This window comes from Staurois parvus, unplaced genomic scaffold, assembly GCF_062004578.1.
Source record: "Staurois parvus isolate SC_StPar_1 unplaced genomic scaffold, SC_StPar_1.0 ptg000165l, whole genome shotgun sequence".
NCBI classification, from domain to species: Eukaryota; Metazoa; Chordata; class Amphibia; order Anura; family Ranidae; genus Staurois; species Staurois parvus.
Window position 1 is genome coordinate 14697920 of NW_028317961.1, and position 26277 is coordinate 14724196.

Consider the following 26277-nt stretch of genomic DNA (forward strand, 5'->3'; position numbering starts at 1 on the left):
ACAAACAATAAAGTTCTTAGACTGATTAAACTATGTGGTTAAGTGAATCACTGGTGTAAAATAATTTTTATTACACATGGTTGCAGAGCGTGCAGGCTGTATGTGGCCTTGAGTGATGTTAACTAAAAGAGAGACTGAGAATTTTCCAGGATAAAAGCAAAACACATCTAAAAGCTAAATCTCAAAAAAAGCTTTGCATTCTGATTCATGTCACCCTTGAACTCTACTAATGAATCAGCCTACTTAAGCAAAAAAGGATAGCTAGGTTACTAGCAATAACAGAGACTACTTGGCCATAAACCTGCAGGATGTCTGTAAATCAATGTCTAGTAAGAGAGCGTGTCTACCTGGCTTAACCAATGGTCAGAATGACAGAAGCAACATTCAGCATGTTTAATCAAACCATATCTGGAACTCATATAACACTAAAAACCGGATGTCTATCACTTACAAAATCTCAGCACAAACTGATCTACTTTCAAAAGACTCCTATTATGTTATGTACTGGAAGTACACCACCTTAGTATTTCAAGTTTAAACTACAAAAGCTACAATTTCTGGGGAAATTGTGTGAAGTGTTCTTGCCTCCACCAGTAGTCTACAACTGGAGTGGGCAGAGTAACTGGGTGGAGTGGCTTGTCACTCTGCTGCCTGCTCACACACCTGGGTTCCTATGGCAACTCACTCTACAGCAAGGGCAGAGAAGAGTGGTTAAAAACAAACTGCTCCAACTTGCTCACTTTACTGGCAGTTGCCATCTTCAAACGGCTGTAGTTTAAAAATTATAAATCCTACACTAAAGAGCTTTATATTGTGGGAATCACAAGACCCAGACCTACATTTTGATGCATAGTATGTTTCTGAAATATTAAAAATTAAGGCACAGTCGCAGTTTAGAAATTGCCCTTCAAATTTGAGGTGGCTAGAGTGGAGTTTCAATGAATGAATGTCAATGGGTGGCGTGAGTTGCAAACAAATGGTCATATTGTGAAAATTATCAGGACTATGGCTTAGCCATGGGCATTTTTAGCGGCAGCAGGGATAGCTGAACGTTTTGATAAGATTTGTGTAGGTGGGCTTGAAAATGAGGGAGTGATGGCAGTTTAGAAATTATGTCCTGATTTTTCTGCTCACACTCTAGCTTTTGTCAGCTCCCACTCTAGTTTTGAACATTCCACCATTCATTCCTACGGGACCAATTTCACCACAAAAACGCTGATAGTTCGTGAACCATTCGGCGCAACGTTCCACAAAGTAATAGCACACCAATCGGGAACAATCCGCACGTTTCGGTATATTACTGTCTATATAATGTAAACTGTGGGAGGAGTTAGGGTGGTAAATTTGGCTATAATAATAAGAATATATATGTGAGATAACAGTAAGAGGACTTGCCATGCAAGAACACTTAAATACTAAAATAAAAGGATAGTTCAAAGGAGGAACCTGCGCAGCAGCACTGAACAATTTGTTGGCGGCTTAGTTTCACACCACTGGGGTTGATACACAAACTTCAGCAAAATGCGAAAGGGGTCACTTTACAGAACAAACAACTTAGCCCGCTTTTAACGGTGCCGATTACAAAGTGCATAGTAATTACCATCCAACAGATTATACAAGTTATGGCTGTCAGTACCATGTACTTATGGGGAAAGAAAATTAGCAGCTATAGTTCAAGAGCTGAAAACTTATGAGCTTATGCTGCTGCGCCAAAACAACCAGATCCATTTTCACAAGCCAGTAACCAGTGTACCTGCTCAGTACATAATGCAGAATTAATGGTTTCTATATATCAGACTTGTGTTACAAGTACAATCCAATAATTGAACATAATATAAACAAAATTTTAAACGGCTCATATGTCATCTTGTAAGACTGATATATGTAAAAATAGCTCATGCATACTTAAACCAGTTAGGCTTAGACAGACAGGGAAAGGGATAGAAAAAAAGTCATTTGTACTAACAATTTACTGCTTGCTTTTACTGCTGTCTCTATATGTACTGAATTGATCCCCACATACATCCTGTATAATAAGCAGTCTAACCAGGTCAGGAAGCAAAGGCAAATCTGCTGAATGTTGACACAGACAACACTTGACAGGGGTTCAAACACTTTTGCATTCCCTGCATTTAGATCTAAAATGTTTAGGTAATAATATTGCCACCTCACCCCCCCACCCTTATACTTGCCTGAGTCCTCACTCGATCCATCGTGGTGCCCATCTGTATCGGCTATCCCCGCTCTCACAGGCTTTGCTGAGGCAGCCAATGGCTCCTGCTGCTGTCAGTCAAATTCTGTGACAAAGATTGGGGAACGGGGCCATGGCAAACTGTCTTTGTCTATTGACGCAGGCAACACAGCTTAAGATTCAGCCCACAGGTGTGCCACAATAGGAAGCAGCTTCCTATGGTATCACACCAAGAAGAGAGCGCCAGCGGGAGGGTCCAAGAAGAGGAAGATCTGAACTACCGTACTCTGTGCAGATCTATTGCATAGAGCAGGTAAGTATAACATGTTTCTTATTTTTTTTTTTTAATTTCTAAACTACACAATCAGTTTAATTAATGTAGTGAAATTCACCTTTGCAAAGAATACCAATTTGGGTACAAGGGAAAAATAAAAACAGTGTTTTTGCTTGCATGTGATTGGATGATGGCAGTCAGCAGATCTTCCCCTCATTCACTAAGCTCTAGGGAAACTTCCCTTGCAAAGTGCAACTTCACTTGCACAGTGAACAGCCTATTTGCCTTTAGTAAATCAACCCCCATTAGTCAGCTTTCCACAAACACAATGTGGTTAAAGGATAAGTTCATTTAAAAAAAAAAAAATGCCCATTTTCACTGGTGCCATGCAGTACTCAAGCAGATACAGTCTGACAGGAAGACTCAATGAACTACCATGGTGGTCAACAGTGCCATGGAAGTTCATTAAGAACTACAAGACGACAACCGAAAAGGCTGTTTGGACTTGTAGTTCTTTCAATCACAGAATTCTGTGAATGAATGATGCGGCCGTGTGGTTTTCAAAATCTGGCAGCTAGTACAGGCAACTTCTCCCCGTACTGCTATCACAGGAGGAGGGATCGGACATCGGCTGCAGCATTGGGAACATGTTACATGTTCCCAAAGATGAACCTTTAATTTACTAAAGGCAAATAGACTGTTCACTTTGCAGGGGAAGTTACATTCTGTACAGGAATTTTCCCCAGGGCCTAGTGAATGTGGTAAAGCTCTGTTATGTCAATCATTCAATCATGTCCAAGCAAAAATGCTGTTTTTTTTAAGTTTCATTTCAAGCGATTGGGTATTCTTGCAAAGTGAAAATTCACCACATTCAATAATCTCTGGAGTACGTTCCCTTGCAAAGTGCAACTTCCCTTGCAAAGTGAACACTCTATTTTTTAAATACACATTTTCTGCAGCTTACAGTACAGAAAATCAAATTCCAAATAGGAAGCTGCTCCTAACATGTACCAAGATTTCCTTAGAACAGGAATTTCATCAGTCATACAGTCATGCAATTTTACAGTTCTTGGCTCCCAAACAGACAACATCTGGATTTATTTGCTGTCAGCTGTTTTGCAAGACATGTAACTCATCCTATCCTACATTCCTTTCTCCATTTCACATTTTAACCCCAAAGCACTAACTGATAAAAATATTTATCACTGCTACACCAAATCTAGATAAATATTCATCCAGTATTTAAGATACACTAAGCGAGAGGTGTCAAACTGGCGGCCCTCCAGCTGTTGCAAAACTACAAGTCCCATCATGCCTCTGCCTTTAGGAGTCATGCTTGTAACTGTCAATCTTGCAATGCCTCATGGGACTTGTAGTTTGGCAACAGCTGGAAGGCCGCCAGTTTGACACCTGTGACAGCAGTCACCATACACTGTGCTAACTGCACTCCAATCATCTAATTCTTCTCCAAACGTTGTGGAATTAATTTAAATGAAGACCACGTGCTTAATTCTTTATTGCTTCCTTTCTTTTCTCGACCACTTGAAGAAATGCTAAACATGCACCAAAGAATGAAACTACAGTTAGGTCCAGACTGACAATCAAGCAACAGTGGCCAGAAGGGTTAGTATTACCGGGCTGGTCTGGGGTTCCAGGGTCCATTGGGTCTCACGACAGACTCAGAGAAATGGGCTAATATGTTCTGTACTCCTTGGCTGCTTTTCATTTCCAACCCCCTATACTCCGCATGCAGTCACGTGTTTGGAGTTTGGTGACCACATTTGAAACCAAATGTTCTGTTTTAGAAAGTTGTTAATTTTCATAAGAGGCCTGCATGTAAAACATCCTACCAAGGGTTAAAGAAGTGCCATATTTGCAGAGAATGTGACAAGTCTGTGCTACATGTCACAGACAGTTGTATCGAACTATAATGAGTTCCAGATGTATCACATATTTCAGTTAAGTATAAGCAATGTATGGTGCAGTGACACGTCAAGGGATAAACTGAGACTAAAGCACATTAATATGTTTTTCACATCAACCAGTCAGATTTAAACCACTCTTGGAGGTCTGAATGTAAACGGTGATGCAGGAAGAAAAGACAGGAGTTCCATAGCAGAGGCTTTGAGAAGTGTACTACATAAGCCCCCTACTGACCCTCTATGAAGCTGTGCTTATTTAGCAGAGGATTGCACAGAACCCAGGATTAAGTTAAACTGAATGAACTTTCTGACTTTTGCACAGCTGCAGTGTTTACTGGATACCAAGAGTACCTTACTGAGTACGAACACTTGCACTTTGACCGATTCTTAATTTTTTTAGCCTACGCAATCTCTTCTTAACCAAGTTTTTTATACCGAAATGTACACAGATTGCCGAAGCCTAGATGTGGGCTTTTTTGTCCCTGGGTTTATTTCCTGTGCAGTTTAACCACATGCCCTCGACAGGATTTACCCCCCCCCCCTCCCTTCCTGACCAGGCCATTTTTTACGATGTGTTACTTTAACTGACAATTGCGCGGTCATGCAATGTTGTACATAAATGAAATTTATACCCTTTATTCCCACAAATGGAGCTTTCTTTTGGTGGTATTTGAATACCTGTGAGTTTTTTATTTTTTGCGCTATAAACAAAAAAAGACCAATAATTTTGAAAAAAAAAATAATATATATTTTTTACTTTTTGCTAAGGAAAAAAAATCTAATTTCTTCATAAATGTATTCTGCTACATGATTTGCTAAAAAAAAAAAAAAAAGTTAATTGGTTTACGTGAAAGTTATAGCGTCTACAAATGGTAGTATATATACTGGAATTATTATTTTTTTTATACTAGTAATGGCGGCGATCAGTGACTTATAGCAGGACTGCGGCGAGCATTCTTACACTAGGTGGGAACTGACTTACTGCCACTGACATCCCAATGAAACTAATACAGTGATCAGTACTAATAAAAAGCACTGACACTGTACTAATGACACTGGGCAAGAAGGGGGTTAACATCTGGGGCGATCAAAGGGTTAATTGTGTGCTGCGTGCTGTTTCACATTGTGTGCTGTGTGTGTTTTACTTGGAAAACATACTGCTGTGTATTTGTCTGCTGTGCAGACAAATACATAGCAGTATGTTACTGCTGGCAGGAGAGGCCTGTGTTGTTTATACACAAATCTCTCTCCTGTCAGTGATACTTGGCCATCAAAAACAGCAAACCCAAATATTCCTGCACTTGGGGATGGACTCAATATAGGATATGACCACATCTTGGATGTCCTGGAATGTGCACTCCTTGCTACACTCAGAGGACTGGGGAAAAGGAAAAGGCAAGTCCTCGAATCGCGTTAGTCTGTTGGAAGTTCAGGGTTCCCATTGCGGACAGACACGTAGTGTGGATTGGACAGTGCTGTTCTTTCATGATGTGCCTTTGGCAATATTGTCATTTGTGAGTACAATACCTATTTTTATTGCTTTAATACATTTTTTTAAGGTAATGCACTAGGCCGTGCGCCCCGTTTTTTTTTTTTTTTTTTTATCCAGTATACTTGGCGATTGCCAGGACCTGGCGGGGAATCTCTGGACGGGACCCAGTGATCAACAGCTGTAGCTGCCAATGGTGGCACGGGTAGGGAAGCGCCTAGACATGCAAAATCACGTATATATACGTGATTTTGCACAGCCCTGCCACCCTGTAGCAGTAGTTCTGCTATAGGGTAGTCGGAAAGTGGTTAAACTAATTTGTTACTTGTTTGTTTGAAAAGAACTGTAGTTATGAAACTTCTCTAGGAAAATAAGAGCCCCTTCACACAGGCAGACCTATAGGGTCTGCCTGTCTGTTTTTCATTGTTCTCCATGAGGAGGCCGATCTAAATTGACATGTGTCCATTTAAACCCACCTGCATCCGATCCGCTAAAACAGATGGATGGGGGATCTGTTCCCCATCCATCTAGTGGATCGTATGGCAGTCCAATGTAAACGAACAGGCGGTCCATTTACATGCAACTGCCCCATGGAAAACAGTGGGTTGTGTCTGTGTCCGCTGTGTACAAGTGGAGCATGGCGGCACCAAGGACCAGAAGAACTGACTCGGGTGACTACAGCGCTGGATCCCTGGAGAGGTAAGTGCTCTTTTATTTAAAAGCTGTGTTTGATAAAGGATTGGTCTACCAAAGGTCACCGCTGGCTCTTTCCAGGTGGCATCTAACCCAGAACTATGCAGGCACCATCAAATGGGAGGTTAATCAACCACAGCTCATGGAACCCATAGTATCCACTGGGTGAGCCCTGGTTGAAAATAGCTGAGGTACATCATGTCCTGGATAAATTAGAGTCTTCACAGATATTGAATCCTTGAGAAAGGGTCCATAAAACATTTTATGAAATATGCAATGTCAAAATTATGTAAGTATAGTCTATATCAACTGAGATAAACTCAATAAAATCTTTTTTTTTTGGCAAAGGGCCACAAAGAAGACGTAAATGGGCAGAATGGCACAGAAATATAATAAGAGCCGATACTGTCTCAGACACTCCCTTTCAAAAGGCTCTTGTTCTTTTGTACAAAGACATCCCCCTTTTGTGTACAGCCATGTTAGTAAAAGTAAATGTAATTAGAAACTCTCAGGGTTGAGCATTGGTGCTGTCCTATCTTCCTTTGCTATTTTAGGCACTGACCCAGTGGATGCCAGCTTTGGACAATTGTGATTCAGACCCTTGAGATAAGTACAGAGCTGAGGTTCACGAAAGCTGGCCACAGACGGATCAAAGTTTGGCAGGTTCAACAGGAACCAGATGAATTTCAATCCATCTATGGCCAGGCTGGTTGTACTGAAGTCAATCTATTGACTGACATCACATTTTTCCGTATGTCTGTATGGCCAGCATTTTAGAATACTTAATTGTTAGTGAGGAAGCTTTTGTGGTGTGAAGCTCTCCAAGCAGTGGGAACAGCAAGTTACATATATGCTATATATTTAGATCATATATGAGAAAAGTATTATCACTGAAGTGTAAAACAAGTATGGGAATACCACTTCTGGTTCTCTCCAAAGCAGTGAACATATGCATGGTCCCATAATTTCACTCTTTCCAAATATGTCTTGCACATGTTTATTATAGAATAAAGGAAATAACCTAGTATGATGGAGTTAATAGAAGAAAGTGAACATATAAACTGTTTTGAATAATCATTCCAGGGAGAACATTAGAGAAAGACATCATCTGACTCACATATGTCAGAGTACAACAAAGATCAAAGAAATTCTTGCACTTGGAACTGCTGTTACGGGAACAAAAAATATATTGCAATAACACTAAATACAGTTTTGCTATATCTTCTATTGCATGTACTAGCATTTTCCTGCTGATTTATCAACTGACTGCAAATTCAATCAATTATCATTCAGATCGACCTTAATATTTAAATAAGAGCATCACTCAAAACTATTATGTCCAAAAGGATAGAGATTACTGGAGAATCTGTTTATGAACTTTTGCAGCCAGAGGTGATCCTATGAAGTCAAGTTCATCCCTTCTGTCTGGGCTACTGCTACCACCTATCACAGTTTGGCACTGTTCATTTCAACAGGGAAACCACCAGGGAGCCTTTGGCAGTTTCATTGTTGAGAAGTTCACCAAAATCATTGCACATTGCTGCAGTTTAAAAAACAGACCATATTATCTCTGGAGGTATCACCTCCACCCAACAATATTCTATCAATTTGTGTTGTAGCACTGTACAAAGTGCCATAACCAACAGGAACCTTCAGAATTCTGATGGCATCCCACTAAACAAAGCTGACATCTGATTGGCAACTTCTCTGCTGAGCTTTGTGTGCTTCATACACAGGCATTAACCCTTCAGTAGCAGAAGTGAAAGCAGCACCAACTGTCACCATAAACTGGTAGATCATCCGGCAAAGTAATCTTTAAGGGATTACCAACACCCATACTCCTAAAAACCGGAGAACTGGCAGCAGATCCACTTCTTAGCAAGAACAATGAGAACAATGTAAGCCTCACTGTAGTCAGCATCTCCGAAAAGTTGGTCTCATAGCTAGACCTGTTTAGAGTCAACAGAACGGCAGGAAGGGAAGCTTTTCATGTTCTAGTGAACAATATCCAAGAGAAATATAAACAGCTCACCTTTCAGACAAAACATTGTGCGTCCATTCCATAAAATGCCGGGGAAGAGGAGAGCTCTCCAAGTGGATAGCGCTGCACTACATACAGCTGTTTCCTAGCTCCCTTCATTCAGCATACACACAAAAACCGTGGCACCACTCCAGCTCGTGCTGTGAAAGGAAGCTGCCATCCAATCCTGTGTTATCCGAGCCAGCCGTTTGGCCTGTAACCCTCTGCTCTCCTCTCCAGCTGACTCCCCTCCATTCCAAAAATAATAGCTAAGGAAAGAGACAGAAAAAAAGAATGTTGCAGCCTCTCTATGGTTAGAGATAGCAATGGCCCATGTCCAATTGTACTACTTTATCGTCAGCATTTTTCACAGTTATGTGCACAGGGCTTTGGGATGTCAAATGGCAGAGGCAGGGCTGGTAAATCGCTCTTAATCCAACTCAACTGTTTGTTGTGAAACACTAACGCAGCGTTTTGTGGTTCATGGTTTTTTTGTTTTTTGTTCTGGAATGCCTGGCTTGTTTTCCAGTCCCCCGGGCACATTTTTTGGCATGTTACTTTTGTGTAAGGACATTGTATGTTTTTTTAATTTCACATGAGATCTAAATATCAACAGTAAATATTACAAATTTTATTATGAGAAATAGTTTAATCAATAAAGGCTGGTTCACACCAAAACATGCAGTGGGAAAGTCGCTTTCCATGTATGTTTCCAGCACAGTGTTCAAATACACTGCCCTTATGATCTGCATGTGTGTGCCAATGTGTTATTAAAGGCATTCCAAATGCAGAGCATTTGCAAGCATCAAATTGTATGGTACCCTAGTACTACTTTTTCTGCATTCTGGTGTGATTTGCAGCTCATTCAAATGAATTGGCTGTAAAATCACACCACATGGGAATGTGCGAGAATCGCATGGGAATGCGACACGCATTCCTGTGTCATCCCAGTGTGAATCAGCCCTAACAGAATGAAAATGATTATATAAGAAAATAAAAAAGGAAGTTCTGGTAGATGTCAACTGAAAATCATTCCTAAGTCAGCTAATAAAGCCAAGGTTCCAATAACTTAAAGACAGACATCAGGAATTTAGCCACTTTGTACAATGTGCTGGACTACTAAGGGTTACGTCCAACAAAGTGCATGCCACCTTGTGGCCTTATTTCTTTAAATTCCCATGTATTCTTACTGAGTGCTGGTAACATAGCTCTCACTTTACTTTCTGGTCTCAGCTTCTGCAGCTGCAGAGTTGCATGCAGCCGCTGTGCTTGTCCATCTTCCTCGCCCAATCACAGAGTGCTTTGTATTATGCCCACTCAATCACAAAACATCAAGCCTTCTGTGAATGAACAGCAGAGGGGAGGGTGGGCAGAGCAGTGTCTGTATGAGAACGCAGCATCTCCCCTGTCAGAGCCCAGGATTGTAGCCATAGTGGCACTCCCAGAGCTTTGTAAAACTGTCAGTAAATAAAAGACATAGTAGAGGAAGTCGCATGTATCTCATTTGACTTAACTCATAGTATGCCAGCATGTTTTACAAAGTGTCAAAATTCCTGGAGTGCAGCTTTAAAGTGGTAATAAACCCAAAAGCAAACATTTATGATATTGTAGCTTACCAATTCTTAGATGTGATGGCTGCATTCATTTTGTTTAGGATTTCTTTCCTCTATTTCCATCTGGTGATCCAGCCATAAAGTCTATTGTATTTCAAAAGAACAAGCTCTCTTGTAGATTGTATCAGTTACAGGGATGAGACAAACCATTGCACACTGGCAGGGGTGCTTACAATGGTCAGTTTTATTGATTCATGTAAAACCTTTATCCCAAAAGTTAAAAGAAAAACTGTCTGCTTTTACTGCTTAAAAAGTTTTAGCTGGAGTTTGCCTTCAATTTGTGTATTTGAAACAGTTTTAAAAATGTACATTTAACATGCCCCTCTCCCCATACTCACAATGCTGCTGTCCAAATGTGCCTCCAGTGTTCATTCATCCAGAGTGAGGGCACTCTAATACATGAAGTGTGTTACTGGCCAGATAACCAGGTAAAAACAGAGGGAAAAAAAAACTAAAAAAGAGAAAATGAATGCAACCACCACACTTGTTTGGAATGTTGAAATACGTTTCTGGTTTGGTGTTTAATATCTCTTTAAGGGACACTTCATACCAGAACACCCGCACTGTGTTCCGGGTGTCATTGTTAACTCAACAACAATCCAAACGAAAGTTGCAAACGCAACATGGTACAGTTGAGTAGTGGATCAGAGGCTGAAAGTGAACTGTGTTCCAATATATGCCATGTATGTCTTTTCTCATATAAATAACTTCCGAGCACCCCACCCTATAACAATATTCACTATCATTAGTATACGTAACAAGTTTCACCAGTATTCCCAATATTAAGAAGTTTGCTGCATTGAAAACAGTGCATTTTTATCATAAAAAAATGTTGCTATGTTGCTACATAAGATTTACCTTCTGTAGACAAATGATGTACTGATGGTGCCATCTGACAAAGAATGGAGTCAGAAGGGCAGAAACGTAAACGATACAGATCAGTAAATGCTCATATTTGAACAATACAGGACAGCCAGACTACACAGTTCACTAGTCAGAGCTTATCCTAATTATTAGCATTTAAAAGCAATCTGTGAAAAATCTGAAAACAAAAACAATGATTTATTGAACTTAAGTGAGTAGTTCCCAAAAAAAAACCTAGTAATCCAAGAATAGAATGTTGTTGCCCTTTCAATCTTTAACCGTTTTCCCGCCACCTTATAGCAGAAATACTGCTACAGGGCAGCAGGGGTGCGCAAAATCATGTATATATACGTGATTTTGCATCTCCGGGTAGGGGGCATGCGTGAGCCCAAATTTCGCCGCCATTGGTGTCCTCACCTGTCGATCACCGGGTCTCAGCCAGTGATTTCACGCCGTCACCCGGCGATCTTCGTGTATTACTGATGGGGGAGAGACCTGTGTGTAAACAATACAGATCTCTCCCCTGTCAGCTCCTGCACACTGCTTCGATACAAAGCAGTGTGCTTACAGTGTAAAGCACACACACAGCACACAGTAAAACAGCACACAGTTAACCCTTTCATCGTCCCACATGTTAACCCCTTCCTGCCCAGTGTCATTAGTACAGTGTGAGTGCTTTTTATTAGCACTGATCACTGTATTGGTGTCACTGGGGATGTCAATGACAGTTAGTCATTTCCCCCAGTGTCAGAATTCCCACCGCAGTCCCGCTATAAGTTGCTGATTGCTGCCATTAATAGTATATAAAAAAAAACAGTATCTATATCGCCAATTGTAGACGCTATAACTTTCATGTAAACCAATTAATTGACACGGATTGGGATTTTTTTTTAGCAAATACATGTAGCAGAATACAATTTGGCCTAAATTTATGATGAAATTCGATTTTTTAAACTTGTTAACAGGACATGTTTAATAGCAAAAAGTCAAAAATATTGTTTTGTTCTCAAAATTGGCAGTCTTTTTTTTTGTTTTTATAGCGCATAAAATAAAAACTGCAGAGGCGATCAAATACCAACAAAAGAAAGCTCTATTTGTGGGAAAAAAGGATATAAATTAAATTTGGGTGCAGCGTTGCATGATGCGCAATTGTCAGTTAAAGTAAGGCAGTGCCGTATCGCAAAAAATTATCTGGTCAGGAAGGGGGGTAAATCCTCTGGAGGGCAAGTGGTTAAGCCAGTCTCTATAACACACTTTGCACTATATCTTTTTACAACATCCTTAATTAAATAAAACATTTATACTTACCTAGGTGGTTACAGCAATGCTGCATCTGTCCCCCACTGGCTCTAAAACCGAGAACCGAGTGATCACATGAACGCTGATTGCTCGGTCCTCAGTGAGCTGAGTGCGTTGACTCAGTAACCAGCTCTCTGCTCTGCCCCTCCAGAACTCATTGGATCCTGACATTAATGTAGGACTCCCACCAAAACCTGGACTGGCCCAGTGACACCAGCATATATACAGATCACAGAAGTGCAGAACTAAGTGCACTCCTGTGACCCACAGGAAAAGTATGGCCAAATAAGCTTTGGTCCTACATCTCCTTTAATACAACTATGTGGTACAAGGGTATACCTAAATAATTAATTTAATTGTGTCCAGATAGTGTTCTAGTCTTTTTTTTGTAGATGCTGGGTAAATCTAAGAAAGATTATACAAATGTAATACATTTGAGGAGCTGTACAGTAAATAGTTCAAGAGAAGAGCAACAAATATTACTACCATTAGCAAAAAGAGCAGTATACCGTATAACGCTTGCAAACAGTAAAAGTTACTTCCAAGCTAAATGAAAAAGGGATTGCAAATGCCAGTGTATGATACAAGCTATGTTTATGCTATTTCACATAACAAACCCATTTTAATAAAATAAGAATAATAAAGTGGTTAGTACTTCCACTAGCAGCCTAGGGTCATTGGTTCAAATACCATCCACGGCACTACCTGTGTGAAGTTTGCATGTTCTCCCTGCGCCTCCGTGGGTTTTCTCCGGGTACTTTTGTTTCCTCCCACACTCCAAAGACGTGCTTAAGGCTCCATGCACATTGGGCGTTTTGATAATGCTGGTAACATTAGCTGTGTAAAGTCACATTAAAAACGTGAGTTTTTCAGCTTTCATTAGCGGTTTTGCATTAGTGTTTAACTGCACTTGCTTTTTTTTAGCTTTTTTCACCCAAAAACATTTTTTTTGGTCACAAAAAGTCCAAAAACGCAGTTTTGTGGCGTTTTACAGCATTTTGCCGCATTTTTCAGTGTTAGAGCGTTTTTACAGATAAAAAACTCCTCTAGAAACCCACTAGTCCTGGGTTTTCTTTCCAGCCAAAAAATGTTGATTACAGTCTATGTGTGCATGGACACAGAGGATAACATGCTGGGGAGTTTACTGGCTGTAGAAAAAAATGTCAAAAGCCAAAAACAGCCGCTGTAAAAACGTCCAGTGTACATGGGGACGAAAGGTTAATTGGCTCTTGGTTAAACTGGCCCTGTTATGGGCCTTGGATTGTAAGCTCCTTGAGGGCAGGGACTGATGTGAATGTACAATATCTATATATACTGTATGTAAAGCACTGGGTAAATTGATGGTGCTATATAAGTATATATAAGTACCTGTAATAATAATAATAATAAATATATATAGTTGCTACCCACACTTACTGTATACAAAATGTCTTGTAGGGCACTGAATTCCCATATTGCTGGAACTGCATTCCCAATTTAGTTGGGAGTGCCAAGCATAACAAAAGTGCAGTCTATGTTTATTGTACAGCAGGGTTCTTCAAACTTTTCAGCACAACCGCCACATTGTATATTTTACAAATATTAGTGCGCTGAAAAAAAAAAATCTAAATTTTAGAAATTAAATCCGCCTTACATCAGGGTCCCCATCAAATACCCCTTACCTCTGTAAGGCCACAGTGTGACTGTAGTAGCAGAGTGGGAGCCCTCTAGGTGAAGAAAATTCTGTCTTCCTGTCAGTGCGGGAGCAAGAGTGTCATTGGTTGCTAGGATACAAGTGCTCCTAGCAACTGACAGGGGCAATGACAATGCAGCAAGAGATGGGAAACCTGTGCTGGGGACTGCTAGGGCGGTGGGAGAAGCAGAGACCATAGGCAGCCTCTGCTCGCCTAAATCCCTAATCTGTGCATATTGAGGACACTCCACTGACCCAAGCATGGCATGAGGGCTGTAGTATGGAGACCCAGCCTGTACAGTATAAAAATAAGAATATATTGTATCATTTAGTTATATCTAAAGTCCAAACTTTTTTTTTCACTTTGGATCAGTTTTTGTCAACTGTGTTCTATTAGAAATATATCCGTTTACATCCCGTCCTGTAGACTCAACAGAAAGTTAGAGAATATCTTTCCAGCTGTCACAGCAACAAAGGTCCCCATCAGAAGATTTCCCCTTTATTCCTGGTCATCATGACATTGATGCTCAGGACAATTAGAGAGAGTGAGTTTCTCTAACAAGGGCACAGACAGCAATACAAATCTTATAGTAGTTCTATGGCTTGCCATAGGTGACTAACTTGCTGATCAAAATAATCAGATTCCTCCATCCACACAAGCGAGGTGGAATGATGAATCCTCCCCGCTGTGCCACTCTATTCTGACAGCAGGACTCCTCTTCTGTCAGAATACACTGATCAGGGGCAGAAGCCAATTAGCCGCAGTCACTGATCAAAAAAAGTTTTCCAACACTCCTATCAACAGAAGTAGATCATTAGATCAACTTCTTTCAAGCAGTAAATGCCATACATCAATCGAAAGTAAGCCAGTCCTTGCTGAACCAGCTAAATTTTGATCCATCTATGGCCAGCTTCACCTCTCATATCCAAATCTACTATAGATCTGAATGTTCTCTTTTTTAGGAGTTGGATATCCAAAGAAATCTCCAACATTATTATAATTTCCATTACACTTTTGAACATTATATGTATATGGACATATTTTAAAGTCTGTAAGTCAAAGTATCTAATTCTGATTTGGAGATGTCAAAAAACAATTGTCAATCACGATTGTAAATCATTAACAGTGTGAAAGTCTTGGCACAGTAGACAATTTGTTCTCAGTGACAAGCTAAAGATATTTGAGTGTAAGCCAAATGCTAGTTAGAAATGTGATCCCTAATATAATGGCTTCAGTTAGCGGAACACCTGCTGCACACTTGCCAAAAATGAGAAACCTCTGCTCCCAACATACTAAAGTAGATATATTACAAGAAGCATCCAACATGTTTGCCTTGTGTCAACACAGCACATAAGTTAGCTCTTCAGACAAATGTATCCATCAGAATACAGAGTTTGCTGCTACCCTAGCCAGGGCTTTTCTTACCATTAGCACTGATGGGCCAGTAGCAAGAGCATCAGGATCATACATTTTTTCCTTTCCTCGCCATTTCTTGACATTTTCAGCTAAATTCAGCAAATTAACTATGGAAGTCTGAGTATAGCATATTTAGAGGATTCACTATAGTTGAATACTGTTGCTAAAATAAAACGTACCCCCTGCAGAGAAGACATTTTGTACTCACCTCTCCTGCTGTCCATGTCACCACTCTCTGCAGTAGTGCAGAGAAACAGCCAGCTGGGGGTCCTGCAGAACCAGACTCTTCCAGAAGTGTCGGAATTTACAGTCCCTCACTGCGAACTATGGTTTGATCCATCAGCCCCTACATACCTTCTGTGTCCTGTATTGACATAGGGCCTGACAGGAGGAACCAAAGCATGAAGCAGAGGACCAGGATTCCACATTCCTGGAGGTGTCCGATTCTGAAGATTTTTAGGTGTCTCTTCATTACTGCAGAGAACAATGGGGCGGGAAGCAGAGGAGGAGAGTATACATGGCTTCTTTTAAGAATAACGTATGGTAAAGTTTTATTTTAGCATCATTCACTTTAAAAAATATGAAATCATAAAAATATTGCCTGAAATAAGGGACAGAGTCTGTGAAAAAGGCATCTTTCTGATGTGCCCACGGTACTTTGATATCTAAAGACAGCCTCCATTATAGATATTGTATTAGGTACAGGACCAACTGGTATTGGCAGAAGTAAACCATGCCAGACAGGGACACTCAGGAACAGTCCAAGCAGGTTTGTCCTTTTATTTAGCGTGGCAGTAAATAAACACAGTTTCAAGGCAGGAGAGCTTTGTCCAATAACTAAACTCAGGTAAGTTTCCAAAAAAAGCCCCTTTCAGACACAGTAGACCCGTCAGCGGATCCGCCTGCTCAGCGGGGGATCTCGCTGCTGATCCCCACTGAGCAGGAAAATGATAGGTCTGTGTCCACTCTGCTCCTGCAGAGCGGACACAGACACAGCCCACAGTTTTCTATGGAGCAGTCGGATGGAAACAGACTACCTGTCCGTTTCCACCCGACTGTTATCCGATCCACCAGATGGATGGGGAACGGATCCCCATAGAGAGCTATGGATGGTCCAATCGGTTCCGCTTGAAAAACTGACAGTGTGAAAGGGGCCTAACAAGGCATATCCTTAATCATGGGTTCCCCAAAACAAAAAGGAAGCACTTGTACCTTTTTAATGTTATGTTAGCATTTAGCCATTTCACCCTGCAGCAGGCTACCATAGCAGAGACACTGAAAGAGAGCCCTGCATATCACTCAGCTAACATAAAAAGGCCTGGGACAGCTGAGACTAAAAATGAGATTTGGATACCAGGTAAGATGTGGACCTAGGAAAGGAGGCTTTATCCCACCAAGGCTCTACCAATCCTCCGGCTCCAGAACCCAGACCAAACCAGAAGTCTGTTTTCCTCACATCAGTCATAAACCCTGGAGCTTCTCACCATGTGAGAAACCTAGGTGACACATATATACCAACCACAATAATGTTCAACAGTGCATCACAGTAGCAAATTATTTCTAAACGTCTTTTTTTTCAAAAACAAAACTACACAAATAGTACATGGGCAGCACAATGGCTAAATGATTAGCACTTCTGTCTGGCAGTACTAGGGTCATTGGTTCAAATCCCAACAACAGCACCACCTGCCTGGAGTTTGCATGTTCTCCCTGTGCCTGCGTGGGTTTTCTCTGGGTACTCCGAATTTCTCCCACACTCCAAAGACCTGCTGGTAGGTTAATTGGCTCCTGTCTAAATTGGCCCTAGTATGTGCATGTGTGAGTTAGGGACCTTAGATTGTAGCCCCCTTGAGGGTTAGGGACTGACGTGTATGTACAATATGTAAAGCGCTACATAAATTGACGGCGCTATATAAGTACCTAAAATAAAATTAAAAAATAAAAACTTACATTTTATTGATTTATAAGGATTATGCCTAAGCATACAGCATAAAAAGGAGCAAAAGGCACCTTCTATGAATTATTATAGTAAATGAACGTTTTCTTTCTTTAAAGAAGCTTACAGCTCCATCCACCAGCAGCAGCTATTATAAGTGGATCTGATTCTCCCTGCTATTTTGCAATATTTTTTTGATAGTAGTCATGAAAAGTGAGACTCAACATGACAGTTGGATTAACAAGACTTCAGTGAGGGCTCTGACCCCAAGCCACATATTCCTGGACACCAAGCCACCTGTTCAGCTTCACTGCAGCTGACATGACTCTCATAGAAATAGCTTGGAGCCCAGAAGTCACAATATTCACTAAAAGAACACGTGTACTTTAAGAGATCATTCACATTTCTTTTACTATGCAGAAAAGAGAACTACCTGACCAAAAGGTCTTAAGTTGGTCATTCATGGAACAGATTTCTTCCAATTCCTGAAGAACCAGATAAAATTCAAGCTGTGTGTATCGCTGTTGACACCTCCCTGCCTGACGTCACTTTTTGCCATGTTTGCCACCAGAATCTCTCAGCACTCTTGTGCTTTGGTGCAAAAAAGTTACAGAAAAATGTATATATTAAATATTTAAATGATATTCTCTAAAAATAATCTATACTCATCCACTACTTAATGAGCCAGTAATCTATTTTTCATGAAAACAGTTTCTGTGTTTTTCTGCCTCCTTGTAACATCCTCTGTGTGCTCGCGAACCTCTCCTTTACCCCCTCACTTCTGTATGTTTGGATTGAGCAGTTGCAGTCATGAGTGCTGCTGTACACACACTACAAATCCCATAAGCCAGAGTCCATGATCCTTCTCCACAGCAAGCAAGAGAAGGTGGCTAAGGACCATGGAGAATAAATGTAGCCACCCACTTAAGAAGTTTTATCACAGCAACAAAAGTAAAGGAATTTGGGGATATGGAGAAGGCTGAGAACAATAGAAGGTACTTTTATGAGTTACGAGTACATACTTGAATAGAGTTATTTCTTTAAAACCATAGTTTACTGTTCTGTTAACTTGGAAACAATTTGTAAATTATTTTTATTTCAGATAAGTTTTAGAAATGCTAAATTGCCAAGTTATGGCCTTTCCCAGTGTTGTATACAAAGAGTGAACACAAAAAAAGATTCTTAACAAACGAGGAATACAGAAACACGAACAAGGCTACAAATGTAATAAAACATTCCAATGAATGAATAAGGACACTGGAATAAAGTGCATCCAAAGGCTAAGATTTCAGACATTTCCTGCTGACTATGCGTTCATGCTTCACCTATTACATGGCCATAGGATCCAGACAAAGGCAGGGCTCTAGGAGCCGCCCAGGCAGAAGAGACTTGCTGAAACTATTTACAAGTAAAAAAAAAGACTTTGCCAAAACACACAATGAATGTAGATTAAAATTCAAAATTTTTAATGTATATATTCTATGAAGGTCCAATTTACAAGAAAAATGAGAAATGAAACATTTGCTTTACACAGCTCAACCCCATATGGGAATACAAATGAAAATGCAGCTGTTTGAATGAGTCCATAGCATACCATACTGCTGCATTCAATTCTGTATAAAACTTTACCCATAGCTGAACATTTTATGCTCCCATGTGCCTTAAACTCTTTTGGTGTTTGGATTGTCACTTGAAATTAGTTGATGATAATGTAAGCCCATATTTACTCTTCAGTTACAGCACCCTTGCCATTATGAAGTAGCTTATGTGCAAGTGAATCCCTGAGGCTAACCATAGATGACTGTTTTTTTGTGAACAGTCAGCAGGCTGATCAAAAAAACAAAACAAAAACTTATTCCTTCATCCAGACAATCGAGGAGAATGGAGGATTCATCCCCACTGTGCCTTTGTATTGTGACAGCTCTAACTTCTGTACAGTCAGAATAGGCTGATTAGCCAGATGGCTGCAGCCGCTGATCATAAAAAGTTTTCAAACACTCCTGCTCTACAGAAGATGATCGTTAGAATGACTTGTCAAGTAGGAATGACCATGCATGGATCAAAATTTTGCATGTCCCTGCTGAACTGGCTGAGATTCAGAATCTCTTTGCCTTCAAAGAGGTTAATATTGTCTATACTCAGTTGTATCAGATGATGAGAACTGACCTACTCTGCAAAAGAAACACATACACATTTATCTTGTTTTACAGCAGTAAAACAATTAGATGAGCAAAGAGTGTACTTTGTAAACAGAGGTCTGGGTGTTTAAAAGGAGTAGTGTGGTTGTCAAACATAGATTTGCATAGCATTGTCCTGTTTGGGCAGAACCATTGCTTTCCAAAATGGGTGTAATTGAAGTCAAATAACAAGAGTACTGCATGCTGTTCTGAATCATGCAGCCCTTCTGAACGAGGAGTAAACTGGAGAATGATGCATAACAAGAACCATTTTTTAGACGTTTTTTTAAAGCAGCTCCTCGGTCATCTTTTAAATAATTAAAAGTCAGTAGCTACAAAAACTGTAGCTGCTGACTTTTAATAATAGGACACTTAAGTGTCACAGGATCCAGCACTGTCCTCACCTGGCCGGTTTCTTCCCTAGACTTCGGTTCCCCCCCCCTCCCCCCTGGCATACTAACTATGGGCAGCCAGCTGTGACTGGACTGCTTGTGGCTTCACAACTGGATGCTCACTGCGCATGTGCAAATCGTGCTGCAGCTTTCTGGGACCTGTGACATGTTTCAGAAGGCGAGTTTCACTGGAAGTGGGGGAGTGGGTACCCATCAAAACCAGGTACCTGCCCCCCCCCCAAAAAAAAAAAGAGCCAAATGTGAAGGAGGGAGAAAGTTCTGCTTTAATAACATTTTTTTTAATTAAAAATCTGGTTTAAACAAAAACAGGATATTATGTTAAAATGAGGAATAACTAACATTACTAAATATACTATAAGTTATCACTTTAAAATAGTTTGTACTTGCAAATCAACTAAGATGCCGCATGAGTTCAATCCTAGGGACTGATCACCTCTCTGAATCATCATCAGGTAAGCTCAAGTTCACTTATGAGTCAGATGGTAAAATTTTAATAAATTAAAAATAAAGGGTCTAATTAGAAATATTTTTACTAGTGATTCACATAACCCAGTATTCATATTTTTTTTAATGTGTACATTTGGAAACACTTAGGTGAAAGCTGATTGAATCTTGTGTGAAAACATGTATAAATAGATGTGTAAGTGTTCATTTTCTTGAAATATACCATTGTAACTGGTTTTCTGAATTTATATAATTTATAATAACAGTCTACAAGGTTATTATTTGGTATTTGAACTGGCACAGATGCAGAAGTCAGTTAACAGTAATGTTTCTCTTACAAGCAGAGCCCTATTTAGTGTTGACTACTGCACAAAGAAGAAAAATATGAATTAAAAAGGAAATGCGGGGCAAGCATATTGCTGAAAAGCTGTGAAATGATGACTATACACAGGAATGTCCTTTGTCAACACACCAGAACATCTGATATTAGATAAACCTACAACAGTAACAATTTGTTTGTCCTGACCAAATCTGAAGTTTTTCAGCATGTGATTTTTCAGGAAGTCGTATTACAGATCTTTTAAAACCGATGCAATTGATAACTGGGAAGCAGGAAAAACTATCCTCCGATGACTGATCAACAGGCTCCACAAGCCAGCAACCAAGATTTGAAACAGATGCAATAGGTAACTTGGATATTATACAAATTATAGATTTTATCTTTTTCACATTTGTGTTGCAAGAGCCTCAATCAGTGTAGCTGATAGCTACTTTTATGAAAAGTAAATGTTGTAAATTGTTTATGACCAACAATACAGATTTTGGTGATTTTAAAGGCATACTTACAGCCTACATCAGAAAATTATATCAAAGCAAAGCCTAAATAAATTCATTGTCTGAAACTGTTCCATGTATGAACAAAATCAATTTCTTGAGGAAGAATGTAGTTAGTCAAGACCAAAAACAAAAGAAAGCAATGCAAAAGTATCATAATATAAAACTCCCATTATAACGGGGCCTCTGTTTTCTTTGAACACTTCTATGACACTGTTATATACAATGATACAGTAGGTGAATATGAACCTTGAAAATATTTACCGATAATTGAAAGGAAAGACAGCATTACCCTAAAGCTGATACCACCAGCCTAGAAAATAAAATAAAAGTATCCAATTTATAAAAAGCAAAAAAAACACGAGACACACAAAAATAGAATCTTACCTGCTCTGCCAAATGGATTATGAATTTACAGCTTATTAAAAGTCACAGAAGAAAGAGGTATATAATGTGTATGTAATGATGACTCCAAGGTTTTCCAGGAATGCAGTGTACCCTCACAGGGGACAACATAAGCCAACCACATACAAAGAATCTTGCTCACCCTGTTGACCAGGTAAAACAAATACCTTCTATGCAAATCTAAGTTTCCTCCTCCTCTTTGTCTTAACCCAACTGTGAAAAGACCACACACAATCTGCAAGTTCAAGACTTGGGCTAAGAAAAATGATCATGAATGGTAGATCTTAAAAAAACATATAATTATACTGAAGAACATTATCAATAATATTGGGGAAATATATTATATTCTAATTTAAAAACTGATCCAATTACTCTGATATAACAAGTGAAGTCCAACCAAAAGGAATCTGCATTCTTTAGGAGGTATCACAAAAATTTGCTGTTTATATTATATACCAGCAAAGGCATCTGTAAAATATATTCTCTAAAGAAAATGCGCACTTCCCATGCAAGCATGAGAATGCTTTTAAAATTCTTTCCAAAATACGAACATAAAATGGTCCATGTATGTTAAACAGAGCATTGAGTAAAATGTGTGTCTTTGCCTGTTATCAAAACTCAAGCAGACTAGTTGTTTAAAGGATTTTGACACAAGAAAACATGCTAATCCCATCAATACGTCTGAACTACAAAATGTACAGAGGACATTGCTTCCCACAATTATGTGGTTATTTCAAGAAGTGTGTGTTGATACTGAGAAGAAACACCGCCCTGCCGTGCTCTAGATCATTAATCCCCTGATGAGTTTAAACACACTGGAATAGTTATCAAACTATAGAATACACTGGGTGCACTGAATTGTTTTAGTCTTAAGTCGGACATACACGGTTCGATTCTCGCCGTTTCAGCAGTGGCCAGCTGAAATTTGAACCATGAATGGGCTGGCTGATTGTACCCAAGTTGCTTGATCGATCAACTTGAGTATAAACAGCATGTTGGAATTTTCATGCGATTATTTCCAGTAGCTATAGCCACTATCAATAATCACTGTGTGTTCTCCCGACAGGTATGGCTTCCCACCTCTGCCAGGAGAACACGATAGCTTTGCGGAAGGGATTCCCCCATCAACACAGTAAGTGTCGATGGGGGAATCAAGTGATTTTATTTCCTGCAACCACAGACGGTGTGATAAATCACACCGTCTGTGGCCAGCATAACCTTTCTTAACCATTAGCCGCCCGGCCAATGGCCATTTGGCGGCTTCAAAAATGTCTCTGCACTCCGGGTGCACGCCATTTGGCGTGCTCCCGCACATGCGCAGTTTGCGCTAATGCAGAGCGGCGCAGCAGTGCGATCTGTCAACGGCCGTGCACCCCGGACACGGCCGATGACAGATCCGAGTACCGGCTCCCGTTGCTGGTACCATGTGACCTGCTGTGACCAATCACAGCAGGTCACATGACAGTTGTATACAATGGATGGCTTCATTCATGATGCCATCCATTGTATACTAGTGCCTAGCTGTGAATGGTCACAGCTAATCACATGCACATGTCATGTGATTAGCTGTGACCAAATCACAGCTAAGCACAAAAAAAAAAGAAAAAGCTGAATGAATCGATTTCATTCAGGTAAATGCTTGCTTATAGCAAAGTAATTCTTTGCTATAAGCAAATTGTGTAAAAAAAAAAAAAATACTGATCACTTCCCCAAAGTAGTACAATGTTACATATGGTAACATTGTACTACTTTGGTCATAGTAAAATATGAAAAAAAAATCTTAAAATTTTTTTTTAAAAAATGTAATAAAAAATTAAATATAATAAAAAAATAAAAAAAAATTAAAAAAATATATATTTTTTTTTTTCATACTGTCACCAGTCAGTGTCCCTGTTCACCGCCATGCCAGTTATATGATGACGCTGTACTGCACTGGTGACAGTATGTAAAAAAAAAATAGTGAAAATAATTGTTTTCATTTTTTCATTTTCCGAAAAATTATGACAAAAAAATACAACTTCAAAAAACTCGCCATGCCTCTTATGAAGTACGTCGGACTGTCTACTCTGCAAAAAGGGGTCATTTGGGGGATATCTGTACTATTCTGACATTCTTGGACCTCAAGAAATTAGATTGGCCGTCAGTACTTCAGGATTGATCAATATTCAGATCTATCCCATAGTTTGTGAACTCTATAACTTTCCTACAAACTAAAAAATACATCCTAATTTGGGTTATTTTCACCAAAGACATGTAGCAGAATACATCTCAGCCTAAATTTATGAAGAACAATTATTTATTTGTAAACTTTTATAACAGAAACAAAGAAAAATTTGTTTTTTTTTTTAAATTTTTGGTCTTTTTTTGTTAATTTAGCAAAAAATAAAAACCCCAGCGGTGATTAAATACCACCAAAAGAAAGCTCTAGTTGTGTGAAGAAAATTATAAAATTTTAGTTTGGGTACAGTGTTGTATGACCACGCAATTGTCATTCAAAGTGTGAGAGCGCTGAAACCTGAAAAATGGCCTGGGCAGGAAGGTGTAAAATTGCACGGTATTGAAACGGTTAAACTGGCATTACATCAGTAGAATTTTGTTAAAAAAAAGGTGTCCACATTAACTATTTTCTAAAACAGTAGCAAATGAGATCGAATTTACAGTAGTTAACGATTGTTGTGACAAGGGAGATCAAAGAAGGATGCCTGATGTGTGTGATAGGGCTGGACCAAAAAAATAAAAAAGTGATTGTGATGGGTCCACTGTAAAATGATTCCTACTTAAAAAAAACAAATCCAGGATTGAAGTCTTGTGTAAATGCACCCTGTTCTGGTTCTAGGCTGTTACCGTTCTGAAAGCAACACAAGAATGTGCCCACCAGATAGTAGATTCTTGAATGTATATGGAGGAATGCCTGGTACAAACGTTCATCTCACTTAACCTCCCTGGCAGTATTCCTGAGTGTAGCTCGGGGTAAACTTTCAGTACCAAAAGTGGTAACCCTGAGCTACACTCGGGATTACCTTGCAGCGTTGCTCTGGGATTCCCTGTTTCACTTACCTTGTCCTGCGCTCCCGTGATGTTCCCCCTGCAGCGTCCCCGGCTATCTCCTTCGGCCGATGCTGGCATCCGTCTTCCAGGTTCTGGTCCCTGCAAGCGTCGGGACGTACAGGGGCCAGAATCGGCAGGAAATTTAAATATGTTAAAAAGTGACATTCACTACATACACTAAAATCAGATAGTAAGACATTACTGTATCAAACCATTTCACATACATTTTGTCCCTAGTACTTTGTCCTGTGCCCTGCCTGCATTTTTACTGTTCTTTCTGCCTTGAAACTGAGAAAAGTCCATGGCGTCCAAAAAGTGTCCCTTTATGTCAAAAGCGGTTTTAGACCAGCTAGAGAACAGCGATAATATATTAGAACCACTTGTAGAATTGAGTGATGATTAGTGGGGAAATTCGTCATCAGACACTGAAAACGATTTTGCGACTAAGCTCAGTGATGTGCAAACTTGGTGCTCTATTTTAAATTTCAGTATTTTTGATTTGATTATTTATTTATTTATTACAGGTACTTCTATACCGCTGTCAATTTACGCAGCGCTTTACATATATAATGTGCATTCACATCAGTCCCTAACCCTCAAGGTGCGTACAATCTAAGGTTATATTATTGAATTAAATTTATTATTATTATATTATTATTTTTTATGATTACTTATTATATTATAATTTATGATTTCGTGTTTCAAATTTTATCATACCCAGAATGTTTACTAGACTCTTGTTCGGACAGATTTCAGTGAGTTATTCCTAAAAATTACAGGTCTACAATAAAAAAATTACATATTTCCATGCAAAAAAATGTACCGCTTTGAGCACAGAAATACTGACATAATCATACCGCTAGGGAGGTTAAAAGACGTCTAAAGAATTTAATGGTTAGGAGCATCAGATACCGCCAACTCATTTTGGGGAGAAAAGCTTCCCCCTTCTTCAGGGCTTGAAAGGTCTTTGTTAAAAAAATCACAACAGAATGCACAAATTGACGTGTTAAGGTTTGGTGAAGACTAGTGTCTCTTGATGGCACCGTAGGCAGCCAGATGCGTGAGGAATGGAATTGCTTTCTCAGATAAATTAAATTCTAACTGTGAATGTGATTTCCACTTGGAAATAACATACATATTGTAATGCCTATGTTTCTCCTGAAATGTAGAATTCAAAACTCTGGCATGACAATCGAATACATTTTTTTAGGGTTTGCATACAACATTTGTATAAGGTTATGAGTACTATTGAATGCCCTGATGAATGATTTTTCAGAATTTCCACAGGAACTTTCAAACGAAAATCTACTAGCATACAGCCAGCTACTAGTCTACTAGTGTACAGACAGACCATTCAGTGCAGTAAAGGCTACAGTGAAGTTTATTATAGTCTTTTAATTCAGAGGTGCCACTTATCTAAACCTGCACTTCTAAACAATGGAAAATGAGTGATGGAAACTAGAATCACATGAATATATTTTCCATTATTTGGAAAAAGTTTGCATGTGACTAAGTCACAGAAACACAACAAAACAGAAAAACCAATCAAACTGGATCAGGTTCATC

General features: G+C 39.5%; 1 protein-coding gene across 7 annotated transcripts in view; it reads right to left on the bottom strand.

The window, feature by feature from the left end:
* NHSL1 (NHS like 1) overlaps positions 1-26277 on the bottom strand; it is a 264179-nt gene that overhangs the window by 96171 nt on the left and 141731 nt on the right. Inside the window, exon 1 of one of the 7 annotated variants that reach the window (XM_089676249.1) lies at positions 8602-8733. The exons of the other annotated variants lie outside the window; for them this stretch is intronic. Within the exon in view, the coding sequence (XP_089532375.1) occupies positions 8602-8617 (16 nt within the window). The 5' untranslated portion in view covers positions 8618-8733. Of the gene's footprint in view, positions 1-8601; positions 8734-26277 lie in introns of those variants that run through there. 7 annotated transcript variants of the gene reach the window in all.